Source organism: Durio zibethinus, unplaced genomic scaffold (assembly GCF_047325235.1).
Source record: "Durio zibethinus cultivar Kanyao isolate XHJ-2024 unplaced genomic scaffold, ASM4732523v1 HiC_scaffold_95, whole genome shotgun sequence".
Classification (NCBI taxonomy): Eukaryota; Viridiplantae; Streptophyta; class Magnoliopsida; order Malvales; family Malvaceae; genus Durio; species Durio zibethinus.
Window position 1 is genome coordinate 1 of NW_028322718.1, and position 15,000 is coordinate 15,000.

A 15,000-nucleotide genomic window follows, 5' to 3' on the forward strand; every position below is an offset into this window, starting at 1 on the left:
TCTTGTATCAGATGCAAAAAAAAAAAGAAAATTTAGATCCGTTCTCTCAAATCAAGAAAAAGATGTTGAAGAAGATTATGGTAAATCATCCAATCAAGAAAAAGGTAAATCATCCAATCAAGAAAAAAGGTAAATCATACAATCAAGAAAAAGATGTTGAAGAAGATTATGGTAAATCATCCAATCAAGAAAAAGGTAAATCATCCAATCAAGAAAAAGGTAAATCATACAATCAAGAAAAAGATGTTGAAGAAGATTATGGTAAATCATACAATGAAGAAAAAGGTAAATCATACAATCAAGAAAAAGATGTTGAAGAAGATTATGGTAAATCATACAATGAAGAAAAAGGTAAATCATACAATCAAGAAAAAGATGTTGAAGAAGATTATGGTAAATCATCCAATCAAGAAAAAGGTAAATCATACAATCAAGAAAAAGATGTTGAAGAAGATTATGGTAAATCATCCAATCAAGAAAAAGGTAAATCATACAATCAAGAAAAAGGTAAATCATCCAATCAAGAAAAAGGTAAATCATCCAATCAAGAAAAAGGTAAATCAGATCAAGAAAAAGGTAAATCAGACAATCAAGAAAAAGATGTTGAAGAAGATTCTGGTAAATCAAAAAAACATAGAAAGGAAGACGAGAGCAAGAGAGAAGCTCGTTTATTCCTACAAAAGTATTTGTATTTTCAATTCGGATGGGATGCTGATTCTTTCGATGAAAAAATAATCAAAAATATCAAAGCATATTCTTTCATTCTTGGCCTGATAAATATGAATGAAACTTTTCTATACTCTGTTAGAAGAGGAGGAACGAATCTGGATATTTTGATGGATTCGGCGGATAAGTTACTTTTAACTTATCAATACCTACTCAAAAAAGGAGTATTGATTATCGAACCAATTCGCCGGTATGTAGAAATTGATGGACAATTTATTCTATATCAAACTATAAGTATTTCATTGGTTCATAAAAATAAACATGAAATTAATCAAAGACGCAAAAAAAAAAAAAGACGCAAAAAAAAAAACTATATTGAAAAAAATAATTTTGATGAATCCATTGCAAGACATCAAAAAATGACTGAAAATAAAGACAAAAATCATTATGATTTGTTTATTCCTGAAAATATTTTATCCCCTAACCACCGGAGAGAATTGCGAATTCGAATTTCTTTCAATTCAAGGGATAAAAATGGTATGCATAGAAATCCAGTATTTTTAAATAATGTAAAAAACTGTGGTCAAGTTTTGAATAAAAACAAACATCTTGATAGTGATAAAAAGAAACTAATTAAATTAAAGTTCTTTCTTTGGCCCAATTATCGATTAGAAGATTTAGCTTGTATGAATCGCTATTGGTTTAATAGTAATAATGGCAGTCGTTTCAGTATGGTAAGGATACATATGTATCCGCGTTTGAAAATTCGTCAATGGTACATTTTTCCATATATTATGATTGAAAACCGGATTGATTAATTTTATTTGAAAAAATTATAAAGTTCATAACGAACTTAAAATCATTGTGCATATTAAAATGAATGGTATTATTATTATTACTGATCAGTAAAATTCACATTCAAAAAAAGGGGGAGAGAAATTTTTGTTTTATGGTAAAAAATTCATTCATCTCAGTTATTTTTCAAGAAAAAAAAGAAGAAAACAAGGGGTCCGTTGAATTTCAAATAGTCAGTTTCACCAATAAGATACGAAGACTTACTTCACATTTGGAATTGCACAAAAAAGACTATTTATCTCAGAGAGGTCTACGTAAAATTCTAGGAAAACGTCAACGGCTTCTGTCTTATTTATCAAAGAAAAATAACATACGTTATAAAGAATTAATTAGTGAGTTGGATATTCGGGAATCAAAAAATCGTTAATTTGATTGAATTAGTCGATTTATTATATTTTTCATTTTGATGTACTTCTTTTCGTTTTCAACAATTCATGTAAGAATGAATCGAGGAAAAACTTATGAATCTATCAGCTACAGAAAAAGACCTTATGATAGTCAATATGGGACCTCACCACCCATCAATGCACGGTGTTCTTCGTCTCATCGTTACTCTAGATGGTGAAGATGTTGTTGACTGTGAACCAATATTAGGTTATTTACACAGAGGAATGGAAAAAATTGCGGAAAACCGAACAATTATACAATATTTGCCTTATGTAACACGTTGGGATTATTTAGCCACTATGTTCACGGAAGCAATAACCGTAAATGGACCAGAACAATTGGGCAATATTCAAGTCCCTAAAAGAGCCAGCTATATCAGAGTAATTATGTTGGAGTTGAGTCGTATAGCTTCTCATCTATTATGGCTTGGACCTTTTATGGCCGATATTGGTGCACAGACCCCCTTTTTCTATATTTTCAGAGAAAGAGAATTAGTATATGATCTATTCGAAGCTGCCACCGGTATGAGAATGATGCATAATTATTTTCGTATCGGAGGAGTAGCGGCCGATCTACCCTATGGCTGGATAGATAAATGTTTGGATTTCTGTGATTATTTTTTAACAGGAATTGTTGAATATCAAAAACTTATTACGCGAAATCCTATTTTTTTAGAACGAGTTGAAGGGGTAGGGGTTATTGGTGGAGAAGAAGCAATAAATTGGGGTCTATCCGGCCCAATGCTACGAGCCTCTGGAATCAAATGGGATCTTCGTAAAGTTGATCATTATGAGTGTTACGACGAATTTGATTGGGAAATCCAGTGGCAAAAAGAAGGAGATTCATTAGCTCGTTATTTAGTCCGAATCAGTGAAATGACGGAATCCATAAAAATAATTCAACAGGCCCTGGAAGGAATTCCGGGGGGTCCCTATGAGAATTTAGAAATCCGATGTTTTGATCGAGAAAGGGATCCAGAATGGAATGATTTTGAATATCGATTCATTAGTAAAAAACCTTCTCCTACATTTGAATTACCGAGACAAGAACTTTATGCGAGAATGGAAGCCCCAAAGGGAGAATTAGGAATTTTTCTGATAGGAGATCAAAGTGGTTTTCCTTGGAGATGGAAAATTCGCCCGCCGGGTTTTATCAATTTGCAAATTCTTCCTCAGTTAGTTAAAAGAATGAAATTGGCTGATATTATGACGATACTAGGTAGCATAGATATCATTATGGGAGAAGTTGATCGTTGAAATGATAATTTATACAACAGAAGTAGAAGATATCAATTCCTTTTACAGATTGGAATCCTTAAAAGAGGTCTATGGGATCATATGGATGTTTGTCCCTATTTTGACTCTTGTATTGGGAATCACAATAGGTGTACTAGTAATTGTATGGTTAGAAAGAGAAATATCTGCAGGAATACAACAACGTATTGGGCCTGAATACGCCGGCCCTTTGGGAATTCTTCAAGCTCTAGCAGATGGAACAAAACTGCTTTTCAAAGAGAATATTCTTCCATCTAGAGGAAATACTCGTTTATTCCGTATTGGACCGTCTATAGCAGTCATATCCATTTTACTAAGTTTTTCAGTAATTCCTTTTAGCTCTCGCCTTATTTTAGCCGATCTCAATATCGGTATTTTTTTATGGATTGCCATTTCAAGTATTGCTCCTGTTGGACTTCTTATGTCAGGATACGGATCAAATAATAAATATTCCTTTTTAGGTGGTCTGCGAGCTGCTGCTCAATCGATTAGTTATGAAATACCATTAACTCTATGTGTTTTATCAATATCTCTACGTGCGATTCGTTGAAATATAAACTTTTCTTTTCCCTATTCCTTTCGTTCTATAAAATAAGCTGAATGGATTGAATAGATATCTTCGTTATTTTATTATCCTTCAGGTTGATAAACTAAATTAGATAGTTATATATGAGTGAAAGAAAGCAGCTTATAAATTCGCAGTAAATTAAACAAAAAAAAATTTAATCTCATTTCCTATGTACAAGAGTTAAGTGGAAGAAAACATAAGTGGAAGAAGTCTTTACCCCAAGACGGGTTGATTAGTCAATCTAGCTTGAAGCGGGCTCAAAAGATCAACCGTATAGAGTTTTGGCTATCCTTTGTATAGATTCCCATACATGTATTGCCAAACCAAACGGGGGATTGAACAAAAAAATGAGTGGATGGTTAGGAACACCAAAATACACAAAGGATTAGTAATGGAGATTATGTAAATTATATAAAAAGGATATTTCTGGATAACATAAAAAGAATACTAATTGGGGCTTTAAATTAGTAGAAATGAGTAGGCAGTACTACCCACGATTCCGGTCCAGAGTATGCTCCTATCCACCGATTAAAGTAATGACTATCAGGAACGAAATAATCCTTTACTATTTTTTAGTTTAAGCCCCCATTCGTAATTTTCTCAGATCAGAAAGAAGAATAGGAACGAAAAAGAAAGAATAAAAAATAAATATTTTTTTTTTTTTTATTCTTTCTTTCATATATATAGAGAGATATAATCTGTGTCATGATTTATGAGCTAATGTAATATTTAATTTTTTTCGTAATCGAAAACAATGGGTTGAAATATCTATTGATATTTCTACAAGAAGTATTTTATTGAAGGCTTAAGTTATTACTCAACAAATAAAAATTGAAATTAGTAACGGGCGAGATCAATTCAGAAGCACTTTTTTTATTCTTCATAATATAGCAGACAGAATTCCATTGGTATAATTTTGGACCTTCCAATCCATTTTTTCTCTATCTATTCTACAACCATACGAAGAGAAATAATACTGATTCGGTCCTTAAATTTATTTGTGACCCACGAGGAGCCGTATGAGTTGAAAACCTCATGTACGGTTTTGGACTAGCGATGGGAACAGTGATGTTATCATCGACTATAATTATCTAACAGCTCAAGTACAGTTGATATAGTTGAGGCGCAATCAAAATATGGGGTTTGGGGATGGAATTTGTGGCGTCAGCCAATAGGGTTTATCGTTTTTCTAATTTCTTCTCTAGCAGAATGTGAGAGATTACCTTTTGATTTACCAGAAGCCGAGGAAGAATTAGTAGCAGGGTATCAAACCGAATATTCGGGTATCAAATTTGGTTTATTTTATGTTGCTTCCTATCTAAATCTATTACTTTCTTCCTTATTTGTAACAGTTCTTTACTTGGGGGGTTGGAATATTTCCATTCCGTACGTATTCGTCCCTGAGCTATTTGAAATAAATAAAATGAATGGAATCTTTGGAACGACAATTGGTATCTTTATTACATTAGCTAAAACTTATTTGTTTTTGTTTATTTCTATCGCAACAAGATGGACTTTACCTAGGTTAAGAATGGACCAATTATTAAATCTTGGATGGAAATTTCTTTTACCCATTTCTCTCGGTAATCTATTATTAACAACTTCTTTCCAACTTCTTTCACTGTAAAGAAAAAAAGAATACGAGATTCATGACTTGGTTCAAACAAGAGAAAGAAACAAACATAAAATTATTCATAGATATTCACGATATGTTCCCTATGGTAACTGGGTTCATGAATTATGGCCACCAAACAGTCCGAGCAGCAAGGTACATTGGTCAAGGTTTCATGATTACCTTATCCCACGCAAATCGTTTACCTGTAACTATTCAATACCCTTATGAAAAATTAATCGCATCAGAGCGTTTCCGTGGGCGAATCCATTTTGAATTTGATAAATGCATTGCTTGTGAAGTATGTGTTCGTGTATGCCCTATAGATCTGCCTGTTGTTGATTGGAAATTTGAAACGGATATTAGAAAAAAACGATTGCTTAATTACAGTATTGATTTCGGAATTTGTATATTTTGTGGTAACTGCGTTGAGTATTGTCCAACAAATTGTTTATCAATGACTGAAGAATATGAACTTTCTACTTACGACCGTCACGAATTGAATTATAATCAAATTGCTTTGGGCCGTTTACCAATGTCAGTAATTGACGATTATACAATTCGAACAATTTTGAATTCGCCTCAAAGAAAAACTGAGTAAGTAAACCTCCTATTCTATTAAAGAGAAATTTCCAATTCTTTTAAGGTTCCGTTTTGGTTTAAGTTAAAAGAATATTTGGTTTGACTTAAAAGAATGAGGCCTTTACTCTTTGTTTGGTCAATAAATAAAAATTCAATTACAAATTAACTGGTTGATAAGAATTTCGAATTCATTTTTCTTGAAAATCTATTAATATATTCGTAATTATTTCGAAATATATAGTTTCAAAAAACAAAATACCCTTTCGAACCGAACAAAAAAAAAGAATTAAAAACGAAACAATAATTGTACTTAGATCAATTCACACCTAATAGATTAGGATTTTATTCAATTAGGAACGTATCATAAAAAAAAAATTCCTGGTCGGGTCAATAAGATCATGAAAAGCATTTCGATTTATTTATCTCTTATTTTACATATAATGGATTTGCCTGGACCAATACACGATTTTCTTTTAGTTTTTCTGGGATCGGGTCTTATATTAGGGGGCCTGGGAGTGGTATTACTTACCAATCCAATTTTTTCTGCCTTTTCATTGGGATTGGTTCTTGTTTGTATATCCTTATTCTATATTCTCTCAAATTCTCATTTTGTAGCTGCTGCCCAGCTTCTTATTTATGTGGGAGCCATAAATGTTTTAATCCTATTTGCTGTGATGTTCATGAATGGTTCAGAATATTATAAAAATTTTAATCTGTGGACCATTGGGAATGGCCTTACTTCGTTGATTTGTACAAGTATTCTTGTTTCGCTAATTACTACTATATTAGATACATCATGGTACGGGATTATTTGGACTACAAGATCAAACCAAATTATAGAACAAGATTTGATAAGTAATAGTCAACAAATTGGAATTCATTTAGCAACAGATTTTTTTCTTCCATTTGAATTCATTTCACTAATTCTTTTAGTTGCTTTGATAGGTGCAATTGCTGTGGCTCGTCAGTAATAAATCTTTCTAACTAGGAATAGCAAGCAATCCAAATTAAACTTTTTTCTGTCTTATCGCATCTATTTTCCTTGAATTCTTGTTCGTGTATAAAATATAAAATAGAAATTCGTTTATTCGAGATATTTCCAATATATTCTTTTTGTTATATTCTATTCTAGTCAATCAAATCCGTTGAATTATTGTTCATATTAAAATGAATCGAAATTGATAAGGAGTTGGTCAATGATGCTCGAACATATACTTGTTTTGAGTGCCTATTTATTTTCTATCGGTATTTATGGATTGATCACGAGTCGAAATATGGTTCGGGCCCTTATGTGTCTTGAACTTATACTGAATGCGGTTAATATAAATTTTGTAACATTTTCTGATTTTTTTGATAGTCGGCAATTAAAAGGAAATATTTTATCAATTTTTGTTATAGCTATTGCAGCCGCTGAAGCAGCTATTGGATCAGCTATTGTTTCCTCAATTTATCGTAACAGAAAATCAACGCGTATCAATCAATCAACTTTGTTGAATAAGTAATATTAATAATATTAAATTATAAGATTCACCAATTTGAATTAGCATGTCCAATATGTTGGAATCTACATCATGTTTTCGAAAACGTAAGAAATCAAAGTATCTTGGTCCTTTCTTATGAGTTGATCCCGAAGGAAATTGATTAGAAAATTTCTGGTAAATCGTTGATTCATCTGGTGTTTAACTATAATGATTCATTTACAAGTTTACTAGATTGAAATTTTATGATGTTCAAAAAATTATAGATCCCATGTCACATTCAGTAAAAATTTATGATACATGTATAGGGTGTACTCAATGTGTCCGAGCCTGCCCCACCGATGTGTTAGAAATGATACCTTGGGATGGATGTAAAGCTAAGCAAATTGCTTCCGCTCCAAGAACAGAAGACTGTGTTGGTTGTAAGAGATGTGAATCCGCTTGTCCAACAGATTTCTTGAGCGTTCGAGTTTATTTATGGCATGAAACAACTCGAAGTATGGGTCTAGCTTATTGATACGTTCCCGAAAACCCCACTTGAATACATTTTGAATCCATTTTATTTTTTTTTTACTGAAAAAACCCGTGCTCAAAAAAAATCTTTTTTGAGCACGGGTTTTTCTGGTCCAAGTGCATCTTGTCTTTACCACGAATTATTTTCCTTGGTTAACAATAATTGTAGTTTTACCAATATCTGCAGGTTCTTTAATTTTCTTTCTTCCTCATAGAGGAAATAAGCTAATTAAGTGGTATACTATGTGTATATGCATATTTGAACTCCTTCTAACAACCTATGCATTTTGTTATCATTTCCGATTGGACGATCCATTAATCCAGCTGGAGGAAGATTATAAATGGATAAATTTTTTTGATTTTTACTGGAGATTGGGAATAGATGGACTTTCTATAGGGCCCATTTTACTGACAGGATTTATCACTACTTTAGCTACTTTGGCGGCTTGGCCAGTTACTCGAGATTCGCGATTATTCCATTTCTTGATGCTAGCAATGTACAGTGGTCAAATAGGATCATTTTCTTCTCGAGACCTTTTACTTTTTTTCATCATGTGGGAGTTCGAATTAATTCCCGTTTATCTACTTCTATCCATGTGGGGGGGAAAGAAACGTCTGTACTCGGCTACAAAATTTATTTTGTACACTGCGGGGGGTTCCATTTTTTTATTAATAGGAGTTTTGGGTATCGGTTTATACGGTTCTAATGAACCAACATTAAATTTTGAAACATTAGCTAATCAATCGTATCCTGTCGCACTGGAAATCATATTCTATATTGGATTTCTTATTGCTTTTGCTGTCAAATCGCCGATTATACCCTTACATACGTGGTTACCAGACACCCATGGGGAGGCACATTACAGTACTTGTATGCTTCTAGCCGGAATTTTATTAAAAATGGGAGCGTATGGATTAGTTCGCATCAATATGGAATTATTACCCCACGCTCATTCCATATTTTCTCCCTGGTTGATAATAGTGGGTACAATGCAAATAATTTATGCAGCTTCAACATCTCTTGGTCAACGGAATTTAAAAAAAAGAATAGCCTATTCCTCCGTATCTCATATGGGTTTCATAATTATAGGAATTGGCTCTATAACTGATACGGGACTCAACGGAGCTATTTTACAAATAATATCTCATGGATTTATCGGTGCTGCACTTTTTTTCTTGGCAGGAACGAGTTATGATAGAATGCGTCTTTTTTATCTCGACGAAATGGGTGGAATGGCTATTCCGATTCCAAAAATATTTACGATGTTCAGTATCTTATCGATGGCTTCTCTTGCATTACCGGGCATGAGTGGTTTTGTTGCAGAGTTGATAGTCTTTTTTGGAATAATTACCAGCCAAAAATATTTTTTAATGCCAAAAATACTAATTACTTTCGTAATGTCAATTGGAATGATATTAACTCCTATTTATTCATTATCTATGTCACGTCAAATGTTCTATGGATACAAGCTATTTAATGCTCAAAGTTCTTATTTTTTTGATTCTGGACCACGAGAGTTATTTGTTTCGATCTCTATCTTTCTACCAGTAATAGGTATTGGTATTTATCCGGATTTTGTCCTCTCATTATCAGGTGAGAAGGTCGAAACTATTCTATATAATTATTTTTATAGATAGTTTTGATGAATAAAACAAAAAATCAAAAAGTAATCCTATGATTTTTAAAATTGTTCGTTGTACAGTGAAAAAAAAAAGAAAGAAGTCTTTTTTCTTCTCTTAAGTTTAAGTTAAGTAAAAAAAGGTAAAAGAATTAAATTGAATTTTAATCAGACATCTTTGGCTTTTGTTAGAACCTTTTGAATCAAGTAGTGGAGTGATTCAAAAGGTTCTTGACAGCTTACAATAAGTTTTCTTATATATACGCTGTCCTATCTTAGTATTTGTTAGGCTTAGCCTTTTTATTCAATTCAATTAGATGTTAATGTAAATGAACCATAACTATGTAAACCTATTCCTAATAGATTGACCCCAAAATAGCATATCCAAATTATAAGAAATCCCATAGAAGCCACAAGTGCGGAATTTACACCTTCCAAATTTTTATTTGTTCGGGTATGTAAATAAATCGCGAATACGGTCCAAGTAATAAATGCCCAAGTTTCCTTTGGGTCCCAATTCCAATATGATCCCCACGCCTCATTAGCCCATACGGCTCCCGAAAGAATTCCTATGGTTAAAAAGATAAACCCGAGACTAATAATACGATAACTCCAACGATCCAATTGTTGAGTCAATTGATACCTGTAAAAATTTTTAGAAGAAAGAAAATAAGTGTTTAATAAAACATTGCTTCTTTCATTCATGTATTGGATTTCGCCAAACGAAAATGACTGATTTAATAAATTATTGTTTTTACCAATAATTTTTATGGCTTTTCGAAATGTAATGACTAGAAGAGCTACTGATAATAATGATCCACATAAAAGAGCTGCATAGCCTAATACCATCATACTTACGTGCATCATTAACCACTGGGATTGGAGAGCAGGCGCTAATATTGCGGATTGATGCATTTTGGTTAAAAGACCCGAAGTGGCAAAGCCTTGGGTAAAAATAACACTTGGTGCGGTTATTGCGCTTAAATCATTTTTACGCTTTTTAAAATAGTAAACCATATGAATAAGGGAGAAACCCCATGAAAGAAAGATTAATGATTCATATAAATCACTTAATGGGAAATGTCCTGAATAAATCCAACGAGTGACTAATAATCCTGTTATACAGAAAAAGGTAACTATCATGCCCTTTTCTGATGAATCATATAGTCCTACGACTTCATCGACTAATAAGAATAAGGTTAAAAAATGAATTGTAATTACAATTGAAACGACCGAAAAGGATATATGAGTTAATATATGCTCTAAAGTTGAAAAAATCATAAGAATTCTGAAAAAAGCGAGGGTTTCTAGATTTTATGGAATGGAAATCAGGAATTAAATTCATTATAGGACTTATTCTATCTCTTTTAGAAGATACTATGCCGCTACTCGGACTCGAACCGAGATGCTCTAGCACTGCTTCCTAAGAGCAGCGTGTCTACCGATTTCACCATAGCGGCTTGCTCGAAATCATAATAAGCCATTTTTTATTCAATCGTCGAGATTGAAGGTGAAGGGGTCAATTCAATGTAAAATGTAAAAGAAGCATTTAATTTAAATTGATGAATAAAAACTCGTTTAAATAGCAATTTGAAGGTTCAAAAAGAATCTTTATTATTTATCGTTTTATTTAATTATCCTTTTTTTTATTTAATATTTAATTTAATATTTAATTATTTCAACAGAGATTTTATAGTTTGTGTTTTCCTAAAAGAGAACTCCTCTATTGTAACTAAACTAACTAGTTGTAACTTCAATTCATAGATAGAATTCAACAAAAAAATGTTCTTTATCATTTTAATTTTTTAATGATTCATCTCTCATTCTTTTATATGATTTTTATGAATCTATAAAAAAAAAAATGCTTATCAATTGAATGAATAAATGAATGAAAAAATATTATTTTTAGAGATCACAATTTCAGCACCACATCCAATGATTTCAAAAGATTTATGTAATTTGCATAGCTTTGTATTAATCGTTAGGATTTTGCGTTTTAAGGATTTATCAAACCAACTAGATATTGGGTTGTACACGTTACGTTATATAAAAAGCGTTTCGATTCCTGTCATAATTGTACCATACTTCAAAAAAGTATTTCGAATTTCGAATTCTAAAAATATGTCTTGATTCATCTTCTTATACAAACATAGAATTTTTTTAGATCATTTTAAATTGATACATTATTTGTATATCCACTAAATTATAAAGGGAGTTTTCTCAATTGGGTTGAAAGCAAGGGAAGGATATATAGTAATTCAGAGAAATAATGATTCATAAAGTTACAAAATTGAAACTTAATGGATTAGTTTCAACAACCCAGTTAAAGCTCTTATATATATGTGCTCCGATATAGCTATAGTATAAATATACAAATTTTTATTATTTAATTATTTAATTATTTATTATTATAAATTGAAATTGAATATTATAAAAATAACAAATTATTATAACACTAAGATACCAAATGGGGCGATGGGGAAAATGAGAATCCCCATCCCGGAAATGAAAAAAAAAAAGATATTCAAAAAAGAAAACCTTTGTATCTTATTCGAGTTAAACCAATTCAGATTAAAAAAAAATTATTTGTCGTACAAAAAAACTTTTTGAATTACCCGTAAAAATAGATCTCGATAATGAAAAAGCTTTCAACGCCGCCCAATATCCTTTCTTTTTCCAAACATTTTTTCGAATACGCTTTTTTGATGTAGAAGTACGTTTTTTTGGAACTGCCATTCAAAAAAAAGGTTATTTAGTGCTATAGTTGGATGTCAAAGACATCTATTTTTAAAACAAAATGATCGGTGTCTTTATGTCATTATTTATCTATTCCTATAGATTTTCTAGATTAATAGATTTTCTAGATTATAATTATCTATATACTACTATATAAATTTCATAAGAACTAAATAGAGATGGGAAAATAACATAAAATGCTTCTATTCTAGAAAAAAAAAAAAAAAAAAATATGATATAACCTTTTTTTATTTATATTCCATACACTATCCAGAAAAAAAGAAGAATTTGTATTTAATTTATTGGTACCTTTCTTTTTTATATCTCCATTCAAATCTATAGGATAGATTAGGATCTATTATGATATATAAATTGAATTGATGAAATCAAAAAAACGTAAAAAAGAGTCTTTCCTTCTCTATCTCTGCCTATTTTTTTTGTCGTCCTACATTTATAATTTATACATCTCCATTTATACACGAAAAATACATCAAAACAAAAAAATGTAAAAAAACCATTTTATTTACCTAATAAAAAACAAACTTGAATTTTTTTCTATTAATTGGTAATTGGTCAAGCTCGAAGAGAGAGTATGCCCAATTTTCATTTTCAATCAAATTCGAATGAGACTCGTAATTAATCTGTTAAAGGATACATAATTTTGAAAAAAAAAAAGAATATTTTTTTTTTCCATTAGTAACTCGGTGATATCATTTGATTACTTCTAACTTCGAAATTTGAATATTTTTGAAATATTTGAGAAAGATTAAAAGATTAATAATAGAAAATTCCAGTTAACTTTGTAATATCTTGATTGTATTATTGCTCCCTTTCCATCAAAAGAGATAAGAGCCGGTGAATCAGAAACGATTAATTAAGAAAGAATAAGAAAAAAGTTTTTATGGAGCATACATATCAATATTCATGGATCATACCTTTTGTGCCACTTCCAATTCCTATTTTAATAGGAATGGGACTCCTACTTTTTCCGACGGCAACAAAAAATCTTCGTCGTATGTGGGCTTTTCCCAATATTTTATTGTTAAGTATAGTTATGATTTTTTCGGTCGATCTGTCTATTCAGCAAATAAATAGAAGTTCTATCTATCAATATGGATGGTCTTGGACCATCAATAATGATTTTTCTTTCGAGTTTGGCTACTTTATTGATTCACTTACCTCTATTATGTCAATATTAATCACTACTGTTGGAATTTTTGTTCTTATTTATAGTGACAATTATATGTCTCATGATCAAGGATATTTGAGATTTTTTGCTTATATGAGTTTATTCAATACTTCAATGTTGGGATTAGTTACTAGTTCTAATTTGATACAAATTTATATTTTTTGGGAATTGGTTGGAATGTGTTCTTATCTATTAATAGGGTTTTGGTTCACACGACCTGTTGCGGCAAACGCTTGTCAAAAAGCGTTTGTAACTAATCGGATAGGCGATTTTGGTTTATTATTAGGAATCTTAGGTTTTTATTGGATAACGGGAAGTTTCGAATTTCAAGATTTGTTCGAAATATTTAATAACGTGATTTATAATAATGAGGTTCATTTTTTATTTGTTACTTTATGTGCCTCTTTATTATTTGCCGGCGCAGTTGCTAAATCTGCGCAGTTTCCCCTTCATGTATGGTTACCTGATGCCATGGAGGGGCCTACTCCTATTTCGGCTCTTATACATGCTGCCACTATGGTAGCAGCGGGAATTTTTCTTGTAGCCCGCCTTCTTCCTCTTTTCATAGTTATACCTTACATAATGAATCTAATATCTTTGATAGGTATAATAACAGTATTATTAGGGGCTACTTTAGCTCTTGCTCAAAAAGATATTAAGAGGGGTTTAGCCTATTCTACAATGTCCCAACTGGGTTATATGATGGTAGCTCTAGGTATGGGGTCTTATCGAGCCGCTTTATTTCATTTGATTACTCATGCTTATTCGAAGGCATTGTTGTTTTTAGGATCCGGATCCATTATTCATTCCATGGAAGCTATTGTTGGATATTCTCCAGATAAAAGCCAGAATATGGTTTTTATGGGCGGTTTAAGAAAGCATGTGCCAATTACACAAATTGCTTTTTTAGTGGGTACACTTTCTCTTTGTGGTATTCCACCCCTTGCTTGTTTTTGGTCCAAAGATGAAATTCTTAGTGACAGTTGGTTGTATTCACCGATTTTTGCAATAATAGCTTGGTCCACGGCCGGATTAACAGCATTTTATATGTTTCGGATCTATTTACTTACTTTTGAAGGACATTTAAACATTAATTTTCAAAATTATAGTGGCAAAAAAGGTAGCTCCTTCTATTCAATAAAACTATGGGGTAAAAAAGAAGAGCAAACAATGATTAACAGAAATTTTCCTTTATCCCCTTTATTAACAATGAATAATTTATTAACAATGAATAATAATGAGAAGCCATATAGAATTGGTGGTAATGTAAAAAAAGGGGCTCTTATTACTATTACGAATTTTGGCTACAAGAAGGCTTTTTCTTATCCTCATGAATCGGATAATACTATGTTATTTCCTATGCTTATACTGGTTCTATTTACTTTTTTTGTTGGAGCCATAGCAATTCCTTTTAATCAAGAAGGAATACATTTGGATATATTATCCAAATTATTAACTCCATCTATAAATCTTTTACATCAAAATTCAAATGATTTTGAGGATTGGTATCAATTTTTAACA

At 31.5% G+C, this 15,000-nt stretch overlaps 1 protein-coding gene across 1 annotated transcript; it reads left to right on the forward strand.

Moving 5' to 3' along the window:
* Positions 1-1,548: 1,548 nt before the first annotated feature.
* Positions 1,549-6,215, forward strand: LOC149509927 (NAD(P)H-quinone oxidoreductase subunit H, chloroplastic). The gene is made up of 2 exons (XM_089757641.1): positions 1,549-3,718; positions 4,839-6,215. The coding sequence occupies exon 1, from the start codon at positions 1,983-1,985 to the stop codon at positions 3,162-3,164; it is 1,182 nt and encodes a 393-aa protein (XP_089613767.1). The 5' UTR covers positions 1,549-1,982; the 3' UTR covers positions 3,165-3,718; positions 4,839-6,215.
* The last annotated feature ends 8,785 nt before the right edge of the window (positions 6,216-15,000 follow it).

Excerpts from the sequence above, each read along its gene's own strand:
- LOC149509927 (XM_089757641.1), top strand. The coding sequence starts at position 1,983 with ATGAATCTATCAGCTACAGAAAAAGACCTTATGATAGTCAATATGGGA.